This window comes from Pteropus vampyrus, unplaced genomic scaffold (assembly GCF_000151845.1).
Source record: "Pteropus vampyrus isolate Shadow unplaced genomic scaffold, Pvam_2.0 Scaffold223, whole genome shotgun sequence".
Classification (NCBI taxonomy): domain Eukaryota; kingdom Metazoa; phylum Chordata; class Mammalia; order Chiroptera; family Pteropodidae; genus Pteropus; species Pteropus vampyrus.
This window is the reverse complement of record NW_011889004.1, coordinates 54,385-71,213: the sequence shown is the minus strand read 5'-3', so window position 1 is coordinate 71,213 and position 16,829 is coordinate 54,385. Positions and strand designations below refer to the sequence as shown.

The window sequence follows — 16,829 nt, the reverse complement described above, 5'->3', positions numbered from 1 at the left end:
ACCTCCACCACCACCTCTTCTTCCGCCAATATAACACCTCGCCATCTCTTCTGCCCCATCTCTCCTCCACTTTTACTATCACCCTCATCACAATTACCACCACCCCTTCATTCTACTCCCTCTACCACCATCAACATCTGTACTTTTGTTATCACCTCTTCCATTGCCATCACCCTCACCTCTACTACCTCCCCCATCGCTGTCAGCCCTGAACCCCCATCATCATAATTACATACATCATTATCTCCACCACTGCAGTCTCCTCCCCCATCACCACCGTCATCACCTCCATCATCACCATCCAAAAACCTTACAATCTCAGGATCCTAATATGATATGGGTCTCCCCTTCTGCATATGCCAGCCTCACAGAGTTAACGGCCCAGAAACACAGACTAGACCCAGAGAGAATCAAGCAGAGATGAGAAGCCCATCCAGAGGAAGTGAATGAGGCATCTGTCTACATGACTAACATGTAGCAGACCACACAGGCCTACGAGGTGACCGTTGACCAACAGGTATCTCTGGGCACAAAATTCAGAATATTTTTTGCCTAAACTAAGTAAGATTACTCTAAGCAATCCAGCAATTCTGGATCCATTGCCATCCCTGAAACCTGTTACTCATTTACTCTTCTCACTTATTAATTCATTCATTCAGCAAACACTGCCCTAGGCCTACTAGAGACCAGGTCCGGTGCTGGGTCTTGGCCAAACGAGCTCCCCGCCTGTTTTTGACCTTCCTACCAGTCTGTTCTTCAATTGCTGGCCCTTCTCCACCCCTTCTTCCAAATACCTCAATTAGCTCCTACTAGTCTTTAGTCACCAAGAGCACTCAATTTCTTCACGGAAACTCAAGAGACCTCCCCAGCTTACCAGGTGACCTTGAACTTGTCCCCCACCCAAACTGCACCCACTAAGTACAGGAGAAAGGAAAGCTAAGAGGACTTGGGCTGGGATGGGCCTGGTTGTGGGGACATCCTAGAGCAGACAGGGAGGTGTCTTGCAGAAGAGGAGGGGCCAGCGCTGGGTATGAGATGGGAAAGGACTCCAGTAGCTGGAGCCTGAGTGTCTGGCTCCTGTTTGGGAAGGATAGAGCCAGGCAGGGGGCAGGCGCCAAGGCCTGAAAATGGGGCAAGGGTGGGGGCCAAGGCAAGTCCTGAGCTGGCAAGGCATCAGGAAGGTCACAGGATCAGGGCAGGGACTCAGGTGTCCCTGAGGCCCTGAAGAGGGTATTGACCTCTGAGCTGCTTGTCTCTCCCTTACCCTCAGGTGTATCAATGCCCCACCCTTGAGCAAGGGCCAGCCAGGCCTACTGGGCTGGGGGCAGTGCAGACAGACAGCTTTCTCCATGCTGCCAGTTGGGCCCCAGGCCAAGCCAATAGGCACACTTCGCCACACTCCCATGGCTATTTCAGCCTCAGAAGCCAGCTTGAAGGGTTCTTAGGGGTAGACCACCTTGCCCTGGCCACCTCTAGGTTGGAACATGGGTGCCTGTGCCTTTAAATTCTCAGCAGGTTGAAACGGCTGATGACATCACTGGTTCCCGGGAGCGGAGGAGCTGGAGCCAGAGCCCGAGGGAGCCCTGGCTGCTGGGGGCTGCAGACATGGAGAGCCACAGCAGCAGTAGCAGCAAAAGGCCAGGGACCCGGGCTGGCCTGGGCCCCTTGCCTATGCCCCATGGAGTACCCTCTAAGGTAAGAGCCCTAAAACCGAGCCTCCCCATTTCTGATCATTGGTCCCAACCCCCCCACCACTACCACCACCAAACTACAGGCACCTTGGTGCTCCTGCCTCAGGGGCTGGAACTCTCCTCTGCCCACCAAGCAGGGTTGGGAGAACAGGGCACCCTGGGGCCTGAGTGGGCAGTGATGGGACACTCGGAGAGAAATGGAGTTAGCTATCTCCAAGAGACCCCAGGAGAAGACTGAACGGGGTGTTAGGGGACCCAGCTGGGCTCCAGCTTTGCTGTGTGACCTTGGGCAAGTTGCTTGTCTTCTCTGAGCCAATGCAAAATGGGGAGGCTTGTCCTCGAAGACTAAAACTGTGACATCTTGGATGTCTAAGTTGTCAGTGCTGGAGGCGGTATGGTGGTTGGTGTGGGGGGATGCAGAGTAGGACACTTGGAACCACGGAGGATGCCCAAAATGAAGCCTTAAAGAGCTGAGTTTGGGGAGGGAAGTGGAGGCAGAGTTTCAGGTTCTCTGAACCGAGAAGGACACGGGACGCAGACAGACTGCATCTCTGGAGGAAGGGATGGGGCCACACCAGGGCAAGCGTAAACCTTCTTCTGCCCTCCTTGGCAAAGGACACTTTCTCTTGTCTTCTGGAGACAGGGGTATCAGAAAAAAGGGACAGATGGGAAAGGGTGAGGAGGTCCCATGCCCCCCAGTCTAGCTACTGGACAAAAAGGATACCTGCTTATCTGTTCTTATATGTTGGGGAGAGGGTGAAGAGGATAAAAGGGTATAATCTGGGCACAGAGAGGTGTGATGCCAGAATCAACAGAATCTGGAATTGTTCTGAATGTTAGAATCACACTTGGTGAGGACAGACTATTCCATAAGGCTCAAATTAAATCCCAGCAAATGTTACACTCATAAATTGCAGAAAATATGAGACCAAAGTTTCCCAGGAACTGGGTGTGGCCAGGGACCCTTCATCAGGATCCTTTGCTTTACAGACAGGGAAACTGAGACCCTGGACAGAGAGGTGCTTGCCTAAGGTCACACAGAGCTAGATTTAGAATAGATGTGGCCATTCTCATCCCCAGGTTCTTGCTCCCTCATGGAGCTCTGGGAATGGATGAGGACAGAGAAGGCTGTGACCAAGGTTTGGAATGTTTGGTGGAGAGAATCTGGGGGTTCCTGGAAACAGTGGAGAAAGGGAGGGGTATTGAACAGGCTGGACCTAGGGTGTCCAGAGTGGGCAGATGTGGGGTGTCGGGTCAGTAGCCCTTGACCAGGGGAGCAGCAAAGACTGCAGTGAGTTTGCCCAGGGAAGTTGACTCCAGCCACCCAACACTCCAGAGTGGCCAACGTGAGGTTGCCAGCCAGCAAGGTTCAGGCTCACGCTCTGCCTCAGTTGGGTCAGGGGGACCTTAGTTTCCCCACCTCTAAAAAGATATCATACTTGAGGGAGGGGATAAGGTTCTGTGTCCTGTTTCCCCCCAAAGAGAAGCTGATTTGCAGCAGAATGGATCTAAGTGAGAAATTAGGAAAGACTTCTTTGGAAAGATGTACCTTTCTTAGCTAGATGGAGTCTGCTGGGGTCTACATGGAAGTTGGGGCCTAAGCCCCCGGTTAGGGTTACCCTGTGTCTTTAACTTGTCCTCTACAAGGTGGACTCAAGTTTTCAGCTCCCAGCCAAGGAGAATGCAGCCCCAGTACCCTTGGAATCAAGGATGGCTCCGGTACCTATGGGGCCACGAGCCACTATGCCACCTTCCTCAGAGGGGACAAGGCTGGCTCTGGAGTCTCCTCAATCTATCCTGGCTTCACTATCTACCCCTGGAGGGCAGAAAACAGCTCCCGCCTGCTGCAGCTCCAGCCTGGCTCCAACATCTGTGGGCCAGTTGGTGATGTCTGCCTCTGCTGGGCCGAAGCTTCCTCCAACAACTTCAGGTTCAGTCCTGGCTCTGACATCCCTGGGGCAGCTGGTGATGCCAGCCTCAGCCAGGCCGAGACTGCCCCCAGCGACCCTGGGGCCCAGGCCAGCTCCAACATCCAGGGACCAGAAGCAGGTGCCACCTGCCTCCGTGGGACCCAAGCCAGCACTGGGCACTTCAGGCCTGAACCTGGCCCTGGTGTCTGAGGAGAAGCCTCCACAGCCTCCCTCCAACTCTTCTCCAGTGCCCAGTCCAGTTCTGTCGCCCTCTCAGGAACAGATCCTGGCTCCAGCATCCATGGCATCAGCCCTGGCCTCTGTGGGACGAACACCAGCTAAAGAGAGGGATGCCCCAGCCCCTAGACCTCTCCCCTCTTCTGACGGGTATCTCCAGCCTCTGGTTCAGGCACCCAGTCCTGCAGGCACCCCATCCTTGATCCAAGCTCCCCCAGACCCCCGGATCTCTCCCTCCTTCAGAGCCCGGCCTGAGGCCCCCAGAAGCAGCCCTGAGGATCTTGTCCTGCCTCGGCCACCCCAGACCCTGCCCTTGGATGTGGGCCAGGGGCCTCCGGAGCCTGGCACTCGTTCCCCAGGACTTCTGTCCCCCACCTTTAGGCCAGGGGTCCCCTCGGCCCAGGCCGTGCCCCCACCTCTGCCCAAGCCACCCCGGTCTCCCAGCCGCTCCCCCAGTCGCTCTCCCAACCACTCCCCTTGTGTCCCCCCAGCCCCTGAGATAGCCCTCCCCAGGCCTGGCACCCAGGGTGCAGAGTCTGGTGGGCGCCTAAGCCCCAGCCTTCGGCCCCAAGAAATCCCAGCCCCAGTCACCACCTCCCTTTCTACATCCACCTCGTCATCATCATCTTCTTGGTCAGCTCAGCCTACCTGCAAGAGCGACCCCGGCTTCTGGTGAGGGGCCCCTCTCTCAAGCAAGATTGCTGGGGCTTGAGCTCTGAGACCAGCCATCTTTCCAGGTGGCTTGCCCTACTCTGCTCTAGTTTACCTCCCTAAGGAAAAGTCCTTGGGGGTGCTGGGCCCACTCTGCGACCCTCAGAAGACAGACAGCATCCCTTCCTAAGGGACATGCCCACCCCTGCCTCAATTGATCTCCCTGGGAGAGTCTGGTAGGAGGGTTACTAGGCCCACTGTGGATCCTTCTGAGGGCTTACGCCCACACCTGCCTCAGTTTATTTCCCCAGAAAGAGACCTGTGGGTGGGAGATTGAGGATGAGGGAGTGGTGCCCAGCAGTAACCCCTCCTATACTGGCACCCCCAGGATCACTGTGGTCACGTGGAACGTGGGCACCGCCATGCCCCCTGATGACGTCATGTCCCTCCTCCACCTGGGCAGTGGCGGCGATGACAGTGACAGGGCAGACATGATCGCCATAGGGTGAGGGGGCAGGGCTCGTGGACCCCCCTCCCCAAACTCTTGTGCCTCTGGGACCCTCGCCCACGGGAGGGACTCCTAGAGTGCCCCCCATCCCCACAACCACCTCATCCCATCTCCCAGGCTGCAGGAAGTAAACTCCATGATCAACAAGAGGCTCAAGGACGCGCTCTTCACAGACCAATGGAGCGAGCTCTTCATGGATGCGCTGGCGCCCTTCAACTTCGTGCTGGTAACGCCTCCCTCAGCTCCTGGGTGGGCAGAAACCCCTGCATTCCTGGCTTTAGATCTGCCTTGACTCGCTGGGCCTCTGTTGCCGGGTCTGTGAAATGGGAGGATGGAGGAGCAGATCTGAAGGACAGGAAAAGGTGAGGGCCGGGAAGCTGGGGTTATGTCCTGTCCCTCAGTCAAGTCGTCTCCCACCATAGGTGAGTACTGTGCGGATGCAGGGCGTCATCCTGCTGCTGTTCGCCAAGTACTACCACCTGCCCTTCCTGAGGGACGTGCAAACCGACTGCACGCGCACTGGCCTGGGTGGCTATTGGGTGAGCATGGGAGTGGCCAGGGACCTAAGGAGACTGTAGATTAGTCCCCAGACTAACTGCACCAGCAAGGTCCCCTCCCCACTCTCTTCCCCTTACTCTGAGACCTGCCTCTCCCCAACCGCCCACTACCCCATTACGTTTTCTAGACCCCACCCGCTTTTTGTCGTCGCTGGGTCCCAGTGTTCTGCCTCTTTCCCTAGAACCCACTCCTCCTCCCCAAGTCTTCTCCATGGGCTGGCCGGCCCCCGCTCCTCTGTATGTCTCTCTCAGTGCTTCACCCGGCCCCGCCCACAACCCCCCTCCCCCCCAATCTTGCCTCTCAAGGGCAACAAGGGAGGAGTGAGCGTGCGGCTGGCGGCCTTCGGGCACATGCTCTGCTTTCTGAACTGCCACCTGCCAGCGCACATGGACAAGGCAGAGCAGCGCAAGGACAACTTCCAGACCATCCTCAGCCTCCAGCAGTTCCAGGGGCCCGGGGCACAAGGCATCCTGGATCATGAGTACGGGCCAGGGAGGGGCCAAATGGAGCTTGGGCGGGGCTAGTGAAGGAGGGGTGAGTCTCAGAGGTGAGCGTCCACTGACTTGCAAGAAGAAACCTGAGTACCTGCCTGGGTGGACCTTGGGGGAGAGGCGGGGTCTATGGAGGTGGGTCACCACCCAAACTACATCTAGGAACACGAATACTGGGTAAGTTTGATGGCGGGCGGAGCCTGCAGGGTGGTACTTTGCTGAGGGGCAGGGCCTTACTGAGGGTCTGAACCTAACTTTCCTCTAGATCCGCACCCCACTGCTGCTCCTTGGCGGGCTGAAGGCTCTGCCGCCACTCACCAGCCACTCACCGACCCACTGCATCATCGCTAGGGGCAGCCAGTGTTGTCTGGTTGGATGGGGGTGGAGAAGGATCTGGGTTGGGCTCTTCCACCCCATGGACCCCGCTGATCTCAACCCTCGAACAGCCTCGTGTTCTGGTTCGGGGACCTAAACTTCCGCATCGAGAGCTACGACCTGCACTTCGTCAAGTTTGCCATTGACAACGACCAGCTCCATCGGCTCTGGGAGAAGGACCAGGTGTGGAATCCCAGTCTGCACCCCAAACCCCCAAGCCACAGAGCATGCCTCGGGACACACCTGTACCCTAGGCTATGATCCTTGCCCTTATCCGTCCTGCCCAAGCTGTTGTCCAATTCTGCCCTTGTGGACCCTCACAGCTCAACATGGCCAAGAACACCTGGCCCATCCTGAAGGGCTTCCAAGAGGGGCCCCTCAACTTTGCGCCCACCTTCAAGTTTGACGTGGGTACTAACAAATATGATACCAGGTGAGCTCAGCACTGGGATGAAGTGGGGATGTGGGCTGAAGTCTTCTGGACAAGAGAGAGAGGGAGGAGGGTCAGGAGGCAAGGCTGGGGGCTGTGCCTTGATCCACTGCCCCTGAAACTCTGGTTACATCCGCCCACTACAGTGCCAAGAAGCGGAAGCCAGCCTGGACAGACCGTATCTTGTGGAAGGTCAAGGCTCCACGTGGGGGTCGCAGCCCCTCAGGACAGGAGAGCCACCGGCTCCAGGTGACCCAGCACAGCTACCGCAGCCACATGGAATACACAGTCAGTGACCACAAGCCTGTGGCTGCCCAGTTCATCCTGCAAGTGAGTCCTAGTCTCATCCTCCCCGAATGACATCCCCAAGCCCAGCTCAGCATTCCATAGCCCAACCCTTGCACCTGCCTTCAGCAGCACCCATTTGTCAGAGCAGAGTGGGAGTGAGTTATGATCTCCATTTTTGGATTAGGAAACTGAGGCTCAGAGACACAGCATCACTTGCCCAGGGTAAAAAGAAGAATTAGGAATTGAACCCAGGCTGACCTGAATTCAGAACCCATGTCTTTTCCACTATTCTCCAACTCCCTTCTTCTATGAAAGGTTTAGGGCAACTTAAGGTAAAATTTGCATGTATAATAAGGCCAGCAAATTCACAATGTTTACTTAAACCTCATGCAGCATTCATTCATATTCGTTTATTATTTACTTACTATCTTACCATTTGCCAAGCACTGCAAGAGTAAGGTAGTGATGGAGAGGGAGAAGAGAGATATAAAAAATACAAAGCTAAACTCTAGTTATAATTTAGCATCGTGTTTAGGATTAAGGTCCCTAGTCGCCAAAAAAAGGGAGGGGTGCAAGAATGTCAGAACATCATAACTGGACCTGAGAGACTATTTAGTCCAACTCTGTTTTTCTATGGGGAAACTGAGGCCCCTAGGGGAGTAGGCATGTGCCCCAAGCCTCACACAGGCTCAGTGGCAGAGCGGTGTAGATTCCATCTTTTCAGCCGTGAAACACAACTCTGGACTCTCCTTTCTCTTGATCTGATAAGAGGTAGTCCACTAGGCCAGAGAATATTTTCCTTGGTGACTTTGTCACATGGTCAGTCAGTGGGACATTGGCCAATATCCTCAGCTGGGAAAGGATATCTGTCTATGTCTGGCCTCTCATGACCTTTGGTAAAAGTCTTGGGCATGAAGTTTAACCCTCACCTTGAGAACTACTCCTTTTGGGCACCCTACCCTGACCTTCCTTCCTCATCCAGGACTCTGTCCTTTGTAAAAAGTTATCTGTTGAGCACCTCTACATACCACACCCTGTATGGTGCACTTTTACATGTCATCCCCTTGAACGTCTTAGTAGGCCCTGAGATGTCCATATTCTCCATGTTACCTGTGAGAGAAACTGAGACTCAGAAAACTTAAGTCTCTTACTCAAAGCAACACATTCAGAATAGGGCTCAGTGGGAGTTTTGACCCTGCAAAGCCCTGGAGGGTATCTCCAAGAGCCCACCCTGACCAGACTCACTGTTAAGAACCAGGGGCAGGTAGCAGATGTGCTGGTTTCTTCTAGAGCAGCTTGGCCCAGAATCTGAGGAAGGAAATCTGAAACCAGGTAAACAGGGAAAAGGCAAAAGCCTGAGGCTGGCACCACGTGAGTCCTTCCCTAAGGGACAGAGGTGGAGCTAATAACCTGGCCACCTGTCACCCCAGCAACCCACTCACGTGGATGACCCTGGGAGGAAGGTACTCCTGGCTATTTGTCTTCAGGAACTGATGACAAGGTCACAGTCATCCCTTAATACAGGTGGGGAAACCGAATCTTGAATTGGCTAGGGGCTCACCTGAGGTCACACAAGCAAGTTAGTAGCACAGCCTAGAAGTGAACTGAGGTCTCCAGCCTTCTACCCAGGGTTCTTCTTCCCACTTAGGGGTGTTCAGCTTGCCCTAGATTATCCAGTACCTCATGTTTCCCTTGCTAGCATAATAAGCGAATCATTTACTGAGCATCTACCATATACTTGAAAGTAGACGGTATGCTTTACAAATGGAATCTCACTGAATCTGCAGCATAACCCCAGGAATTAACTAAGATGATCCACATTTACAGACAAACACCCTGGCATTCAGAAAGGTTGAGAAGCTCATTCAAGATCAAACAGCCTGTCAGGGGCAGAGCCAAGGCCAAATCCATGGTCTCCTAGCTTCAAAGCTGTGTTCTCACTCAAAATCTAAGAAGGCTGTGGGCAGAAAGAGCTCTGGGCTGGGAGGCAAGAAGCCTGGCATTTATCCTAGACCCGTTCTGCCTCAGTTTCCCTATCTCTGCAGTGGCTTCAAAGGCCCTCATCTCAACCTATTTGTGCTGACTGAGGCCCAAGGGCCCTAGGTGCATGGAATACTGGAGGGTTTCCCCTGATATTGCCCCCTCCCCCGGGCAGTTTGCCTTCAGGGACGACGTGCCGCTGGTGCGGCTGGAGGTGGCAGACGAGTGGGTGCGGCCAGAGCAGGCTGTGGTGAGATACCGCATGGAAACAGTGTTCACCCGTAGCTCCTGGGACTGGATCGGCTTGTACCGGGTGAGAAGGGCAGGGTGGTCAGTGATTTGGGGAAAGAAGGGCCTGGAGGAACAGCCGGGTACCCAGGTGGGATCACAGGCTTCTCAGAGTTTGATGCCACACCAGAAGGCTGCTGAGATCAGGCCATAGGGGTCACCGCCCTGATTCCTCTCACCCCAGGTGGGTTTCCGCCACTGCAAGGACTACGTGGCTTATGTCTGGGCCAAACACGAGGATGTGGACAGGAATATCTACCAGGTACTCAAGGGGTAGTGAGGAAGGGGAAAAAAGCCCCATCACCCTTGGGGGCTCAGGACTCAGCTTGGGGGGTTCTGTGGCTGCCTCCCTCACCCCAACCTGAGCCTATACCCCTGGGCCCACCAGGTGACGTTCAGTGAGGAGTCGCTACCCAAAGGCCATGGAGACTTCATCCTGGGCTATTACAGCCACACCCATAGCATCCTCATTGGAGTCACTGAGCCTTTCCAGGTGCGTAGACCAGACTATAAGGTCAGGGGTGCCAAAAGATCCTGTTCAAATGCCACAGCCTCCATATTCTTCTCTGTGACCTCCTGCAAATAATTTGACTTCCCTGGGTCTGCCCGGGAGTGTTGGAGTGGTTCCAAGAGGCCTCAGTGGCCAGCTGGGGAACGGAGCGCTCGAGAGACCAACTTTCCCTCCAGATCTCGCTGCCTACCTCAGAGGTGGCCAGTAGCAGCACAGACAGCTCAGGTGCCAGCTCAGAGGACGAGGATGACAGCACTCTGGAGCTGCTCGCACCCAAGTCCCGCAGTCCCAGCCCTGGCAAGTCCAAGCGTCACCGCAGCCGCAGCCCAGGCCTAGCCCGCTTTCCTGGCCTTGCCCTGCGGCCCTCCTCCCGAGAACGCCGAGGCACCAGCCGCAGCCCCTCACCCCAGAGCCACCGCCTACCCCATGTCGCCCCTTACAGGGGCAGTGATAGCGGCAGCTGGGGCAGTAGTGAGGAGGGGCCCTCTGGGCTGCCTGACCCCTGGGCCTTCCCACCGTCTGTGCCTCGAAGCCTGGGCTTGCTGCCTGCCTTGCGCCTGGAGACCGTAGACCCCGGAGGTGGCAGCTCCTGGGGACCTGATCAGGAAGCCCCAACCCCTGACAGCCTGTCTCCTAGCCCTCAGGGCCAGCAGAAGCTGGAAGAAGGGGGCCTGGAGCCCTGAAGGCGGGTGGGTAGGTGGGCCCAGGTGGCTCTCACTCTGTCTTAATCTTCTGCAAGCCCACCTGCCTTCCTCCTGCTGCTGCTCCAGCTTTATCTGCACCTGCCACCCTGCCTTGGCCAGGGGTGGGCAATTGGGGTCCCCCAAACTCCGTCCTAGCACCTCAACTGTGACAATCAGCAAAGGCCTTTCCAGACCCCTATCTGGGATAGGGGGAGGGGCAATCCTGGAGGTCATCGATTAGGAATTAAATTCTTCAGCCTCACTCCTGACTCTTTCTTAACTTGTTAGCAGTCTAGGGGGTGGGATAGTCAAGAGTAAAGGACTAAAAGAGACAACAACAGATCTGACAATTTACCAGACATCAACTGTATACATTACACACGCCATCTTTAATCTGTACTACAACCCTGAATTGTGGTGTTGAGTTCGGTGTAGTTCTTAGCTTCATTTCACAGGTAAGCAAACTGAGGCCTCCAAAGCGTTGTGTGAGCCTCTCAAAATCAGACCTAAGTACAGTTTGGCTGTGTGCTGGAGGGAGGGAATATTTAGTAGGTCCTAAGAGCTATCCATGCATTGGTTCACTTAATCTTCAAGGACCCTATGAGGTAGGTCCTGTTTACTCTTCTCTTTTGTAAGGAGAAAACAAAGGCTTAGAGTTGGGGAGGGATGTTCCTTGTTCAGGGGCACAGAGGAGCTGTGCATTTAGGTTTAGGGCAGGAAGAGTAGGCCAAGGCTGGGCCAGGAAAGACACAGCAGCTGTTAGAAGAGAAGGGATTCCCCCTGGGAGGAAAAGAATTGTGAAGTCCCTCTAGTGCCCCCCCATCCTGGGTTTAGACACAGGCACTTCTGTGGCATCCCTCATTCCCTATTTTACCTGCTGCCCCAGGTACTCGATCTTCCCTGGGCATGACCTTGACACATGTATTCACTTTGCAGAATAGACTTAAAATACACTTTCTCCTGGTACCTCCTAGGCCCGCTGCAATTAGTTACCCCCTCCCTATTCCCATCTGGAATAAAGTTCCCTGGCAAGGTACAAGCCTAGGGCATCAGAATGAGCCTTCTGAACACCACATCCATGCACAGAGGGTTTGTATGTCAGCCCAAGATCACCCAGCACAGCAGGAGCTATAGTCTAGCATTTGGGCCTTGGCCCTCCTCTCCCCAATCCAGCCTTCTGGCTGTCCGCAAAAGCCTGGGCCATGCTTCAATCTAACACAGGAAGAAGAGACTGAGACCCCCAGGCCTAGCAAAGCCAGGGGCAAGATCATCTGGTGCCCAAGAAAACTGGAACTGAAGTCAATGTTTCCAGAATTTCTGCTGCTCTATGGGTTCTCAGGCTGCCTGGGTCAGCTGCAGGCACCAGTCATAGAATGACGTGGGGGCCCTTGGGTGCTCCGAAGGCCGTGCCTGCTCCTCATCTGTGCCTGTACCCCAGAGCTGGAGTCTCCTCTGCTGAAGTCGCCGCAAGTGCCTAGCTGACACCTTGATGGCCTTAGGGCCCCTGGAACAGCTGTGGGGAAAGAAAAGTGGGGCAGGCAGTCAGGACTGCCAATGATCCCATGCTACTCTGCAGACTGGGGAATGGAGGCCTAGTGAGGAGCAGGGACTGGGGCCACGGAAGGGTGGTTACACCTAGAAGGAGGCAAAATAAACCTGTCCTGACATCCAGAGGCCTGGGTTCTGCCACTGACCGGCTGCCTGCAGATACCTGGGCCAGTCTGACTTGTTTCCTCACATGTGAAATAGGAAGAGTAACAAGGGACAAGGAGCTGGCTTTGAGAATCAAAATGGAAATGAGATCGTGAGTTAAGCAGTTTACTACATGCCCATAGGCCATGGGCTATGTGTGTCACACACGCCATTTCCTTGGTATATACAACCATTTTACAGATAAGGAACCAGGTGTAGAGAGGTGACTCAAATTGTAAGGTCACATAGGAAGTAAATGCCAGTGTCAAGATGCAATCCACATGGGCCAGATGCGGAGCTGAACCCAGGGCACCAGCGGGTAGGGAGATGATAACAATATAGCTCAAAGGTCTCCCATCCCCTGCACCCATCCCTTTGGCCCAGATGCACAAAGGTGGAGGCAGGTATAGGAAGTCCACGCCTTGGGAAAATCCCCCAATCCTCCTGGCTCTACTGTTACTTACCCTTTGTGCTCAGCACAATCCAATGGAGGAACCAGCTTGAAGCAGGTTGTGCCCAGCAGCTCCCAAAGCACGTTGTTGCCCACAGGTGGGCTATGGAACCTCAGGAAGCGTGCCAGTCTGAGGGCAGAGGCAGGCTTAGGCTGGGACGGGGCCTCACAGCCAGGTGTCTGGCATCAGGCAGCCCACCCCTAAGGGTCCAAGCAGGCCTCACCGGCGTGTGCAGTCGCAATGGAAGAGGGGCTCTGGGGCACTATTGAGTAGCTGGAACTTGGTCTCCTGGGGCTCAATCTGGTGCTCACACTGGTCTAGATGGCGGAAGCTGCGGCAGGCCTGGTGGACACCTGGGGGTGGGTGTGGTAGTGAGGAGAGGTCAGTCCCCCAGGAGGCCCACTGATGCTCACTGCCATCCAGAAGAAACACTGGCACATGTGCTCAGTCACACACACACACAGACTCCTTCCATCTCATGCCTTTGTGCCCACAGAGTCTCTCTCTCTGCCCCAACCCCCTCTCTCCCCCACACACAAATATACACAAACACAAACACACACATGTAAGTGCTACAGTAGTGGAGGCTCAGAGTGCTGAGGCTGGTCAAGAAAGTCTTCCTGGAGACACAGGCTGATAAACTGAGGCTGAGAGGAAGAGGAGGAGGGATTGCTCCAGGCAGAAGGAACAGAACGTGCAAAGGCCCAGAGGTAAGAAAGAGCAAGTTGCCTTTGAGGAACCAAATGTTTGTGAAACTGGAGTTTTGACTGGGGAGTAGGGTCTGTGGGGCCAGTGTCTAAGGGTTCCTGGGTGTTGGGATATCATCAGCTGAGGTAAGAGGAGCCATGGTGGGGGCTCAGAGGGGAGTGACATGGTCAAGTTTGGGGTTTACAAAAATCCTTCTGGCTGCAGCATGATTTGATGGAAAAGGTTGAAAGACCCCAGGAGGAGTTTGGAGTAGGAAAGGAAGCAATGCAAGCCCCCCAAACCTCCCACATGTACAGAGGTAGAGAAATTTCCTCATATCAGGAGCCCCCAAGGTTAGGTTCTGAGCTCACCCTGGTAGTTTAGGCCACCCCGTGGCCCCTGGAGGCCTGGATGGGTGACCTCCAACTGGGCTGTGGGGGCCATATCAGACCTGAGGGAGGCCACGGGGGCCTGAAGGGCTGTGGCGTTGGCTTTGTTGGGGTGCTGGGACGCTTTCCTCTGTGGCAGCCACTTCCGAGGGTGCTGCTTCTGTCTCAGCTTGCTGGGGGCTGGGCTCTGGGGGCTAGGAGTCAGGGTAGTGGCTGAAGAGCTCCAGGAGGCATTGTAGAGGGTCTTAGGCTGCAGGCGGGCGAGGGGTATGGAGCCATACATTCTACACCTGGGAGATGGCAATTGGTGGTAATTAGTAACCCATAATCCCTCGCACCCAGAAGCCCCCTGGGTCCATGAAGACCAAGGCTCTGTTAGTCCCATCCCTTATCCCACTGGGTTTTGTGGGACACCGGGGGGGGGGGGTTCTGCATCGTGGTCCCCGCCCTGAGGGGAGGACAGGGAGGACGAGACATACAGACTGGCCTCTCTTTCTGGGCTTGGAGCCTGGGCTCCTCCTCTGGCCGAGAAGGGGCTCCAAAGGGGCAGCTACGTACCCGCCCCACCAGTACCACGCCACACACGCCTCCTGCTCCTCCAGCACAAAGCAGGGGATCTCCAGCACGTTGAAGAAAGCCATGCCAACGATGTCGGAGATGGAGTCCTGCTGGTTCTGCAGGCATTGCTGGAACCTGCCCCAGAGGCCGCACCAGAAGTGAACCATAGAGGGCCACCTGGCTCCTCCCCAACCCACCCAGTCACTACTAGCTAAGTGGTTTGGGGTCTGAAAGTCTCTTCTTCTCTCAGGCCTTAGCTTTCACACCTGCACAGTGGGGTCCAAGCTGTCTGATTTTTTAGGATTCTCTGGAATCTTAGTCTCTGCCCCTAGGAACTGGGTAACTATACCCCACCCCTGCACCTGCAGCCCCCCTGCCCTGCCAACCTGGCATCACAGTCGCAGTGGGAGATGGTGTGGAATCGGTAGTTTCGGATGCCATAGTTGTACTGGAAAGGCGAGATGTTCTGTGGGCAGAGGTCATGTTCTCGGCAGCAGAGATCCGGGCCATGGAAGACCCCTTCAGGGAGCAGAGGGGGTACCAGCTCAGCAGGGTCCTGAGCACCACACACTGGCTATGCCCACCTGGTGTCGGGAGCAGAGACCCGGTTTTCACCCAAGCCCTGACACAAATGCTCTGGGAGGCCTGAGGCCAGTCACTCTCCCTCTGTGGGACTCTCACAGTTTCAAAGCTTAAAGAGAGCACCAAGGCACGGCCCCTACTGCAAGTACCGTGCAGCCCACCCAGGAGCCCTTGCCCAGAGAAAGGCCTGGCTGGGAGGAACTCTGGAGGCGGACCCAAGCTCACACCCATATTCATGAGGTCGTGAATGTGTGTGGAATGGAATGGCAAACAGGCAGGGTGTAACCTTTTTCTCTGACATGATGAGGCCTTGTCAGGATGCCAACCTGCTCCGACTCAGGTGCCAAGTCCTCCCCAACCCTACACACATATGCACAGACAGCTGTGCTGAGAGTGCAAAAGAGCCATTCGTGTTTGTCACCACCTGAGCAATAGAGCATTTTACTGAGCATTTTCAAAGTGCCCAGCATTTTCCATACCCAACCTCACGGCGACCCTGCAAGGCAGGTGTCGTTTCCATTGTCCAGGTGAATAGTGCTATACTGGAATTTAAACCCAGGCTTTTGGGTCTCAGCATCCACTTCATTTGGGTAATAGCTTTTTGGCTCAGCCAACCCCGGATCTACCCCGGCCTGGCCCCTCCCTCGGATGGTGATTAACGAGGACTCCCAGGTGTAGGTAGGACCTTTCCCATCTATGACCTAATTTAAGCATCCCATGATGAGACTTACAGTAACCCACACTTTACATATAAGGGTATCGAAGTTCAGAGTGGCTATGTCACTCCTCCAAGGACAGACAACCTGGAAAGCCTGCACTGACACGACCTCAGCCCCCCGGCCCACACACACATGGCTCACCCAGCTCCGAGGAATTTCCAGCAGAGTCCCCGACTCCACACCACAGCGTGCCAGGCATGGTCCAGCCTCTCTTTCCCCGCAGGACAGGTACTCCACTCTGTCCTGCTGCTCGCTTCTTCCTTGCCCCTGCTGGACTCCCATCAGGCCCTTGGCAGGCCTCCCATTGACTCCGAAGGTTGGCCAGGGCTCTCTGCAGCTCAGGCCCAGGGATGTGGATGAAGGAGCCCCGGGTGATCTCATCAGCACAGAGGGCACTGAAGGCTGCAGTGAGCTCTGGCTCATCCTGCCGGCTACATGCTTGCAGCTTCCCATGCCCATCCCAGTAGGCGTGGAACAGGGCCAGTCTCTGGGCGTCCTTGCCCAAGAAACTCAGGGACCCCAAGGGGCTGCCAGGGATGGGCCTGGCCAAGTGGCAAAAGGTGCTGTCCCAGTGGAGGGCAGGAGAACCCCCCAGAACCACTCCCAGGAGGCTCAGCACCCCCAACAGCACTCCCAGAACCCCCATTCCTCCCTGACCCAACCCAGTCAGACAAAGCCCCCAGGTTGCCTACCCCTGGTGGCCCACGAGGCAGCAGCTCAGAAGCTGAGCGGAAATGGTACCCAGTAGACCCGGTGCGCGTTGGGGCCAATGAATGGAGCTTTAGGAGGAGTTGGAAGGAGGCTGGAGTATGGGGTGATCTCCGGCTTGTAACTCAATCCACCGGCTGGGCAGGATGCTGATTGGCTGAGGAGGGCACTTGCCGGGGCCCACGCCCCCACTCACCCTGCCTTTCTCATCCAGTCACCTGCTGCCAGCCCTGCCTGGTTGGGGACTATGAGAGCCAAAGCCCTGGGCCTTGGGGGCGGGGCCAAGAGAATCTGTATCTCCCTGATGAAGGAAGAGGGTTCAGGGACTCAGAGAGGCTCCTAGAATTTATCATTATCCTCCCACTCCAGTGGTGATGGCCACATATCCCTTCATGAAGCTAGCAGGAGGCCGTGGGCCTCCTCCAGGACTGGGTGAAGGAG

General features: G+C 55.6%; 2 protein-coding genes across 4 annotated transcripts; one reads left to right on the top strand and one right to left on the bottom strand.

The window, feature by feature from the left end:
* Nucleotides 1-1,550: 1,550 nt before the first annotated feature.
* Nucleotides 1,551-10,863, top strand: INPP5J (inositol polyphosphate-5-phosphatase J). Of its 3 annotated transcripts, none has more exons than XM_023538460.1 (13): nucleotides 1,571-1,695; nucleotides 3,879-4,510; nucleotides 4,878-4,994; nucleotides 5,115-5,223; nucleotides 5,420-5,536; nucleotides 5,861-6,036; nucleotides 6,493-6,604; nucleotides 6,745-6,854; nucleotides 6,998-7,181; nucleotides 9,295-9,432; nucleotides 9,592-9,669; nucleotides 9,796-9,900; nucleotides 10,095-10,863. In XM_023538460.1, exons 1-13 carry the CDS (start codon nucleotides 1,606-1,608, stop codon nucleotides 10,599-10,601), a joined length of 2,475 nt encoding a protein of 824 aa, XP_023394228.1. In that variant the 5' UTR covers nucleotides 1,571-1,605; the 3' UTR covers nucleotides 10,602-10,863. The 3 variants fall into 3 exon arrangements, with proteins under 3 accessions (XP_011371593.1, XP_023394228.1, XP_011371592.1); XM_011373290.2 differs by having other exon boundaries at nucleotides 3,339-4,510; XM_011373291.1 differs by lacking the exon at nucleotides 3,879-4,510 and having other exon boundaries at nucleotides 1,551-1,695.
* Nucleotides 10,864-10,988: 125 nt separating this feature from the next.
* PLA2G3 (phospholipase A2 group III) lies at nucleotides 10,989-16,326 on the bottom strand. Its single transcript, XM_011373289.2, has 7 exons — nucleotides 15,822-16,326; nucleotides 14,766-14,898; nucleotides 14,380-14,514; nucleotides 13,804-14,111; nucleotides 12,969-13,098; nucleotides 12,758-12,874; nucleotides 10,989-12,114 (listed from the first exon to the last, which is right to left on the bottom strand). The coding sequence occupies exons 1-7, from the start codon at nucleotides 16,324-16,326 to the stop codon at nucleotides 11,937-11,939; spliced, it is 1,506 nt and encodes a 501-aa protein (XP_011371591.1). The 3' UTR covers nucleotides 10,989-11,936.
* Nucleotides 16,327-16,829: the final 503 nt, after the last annotated feature.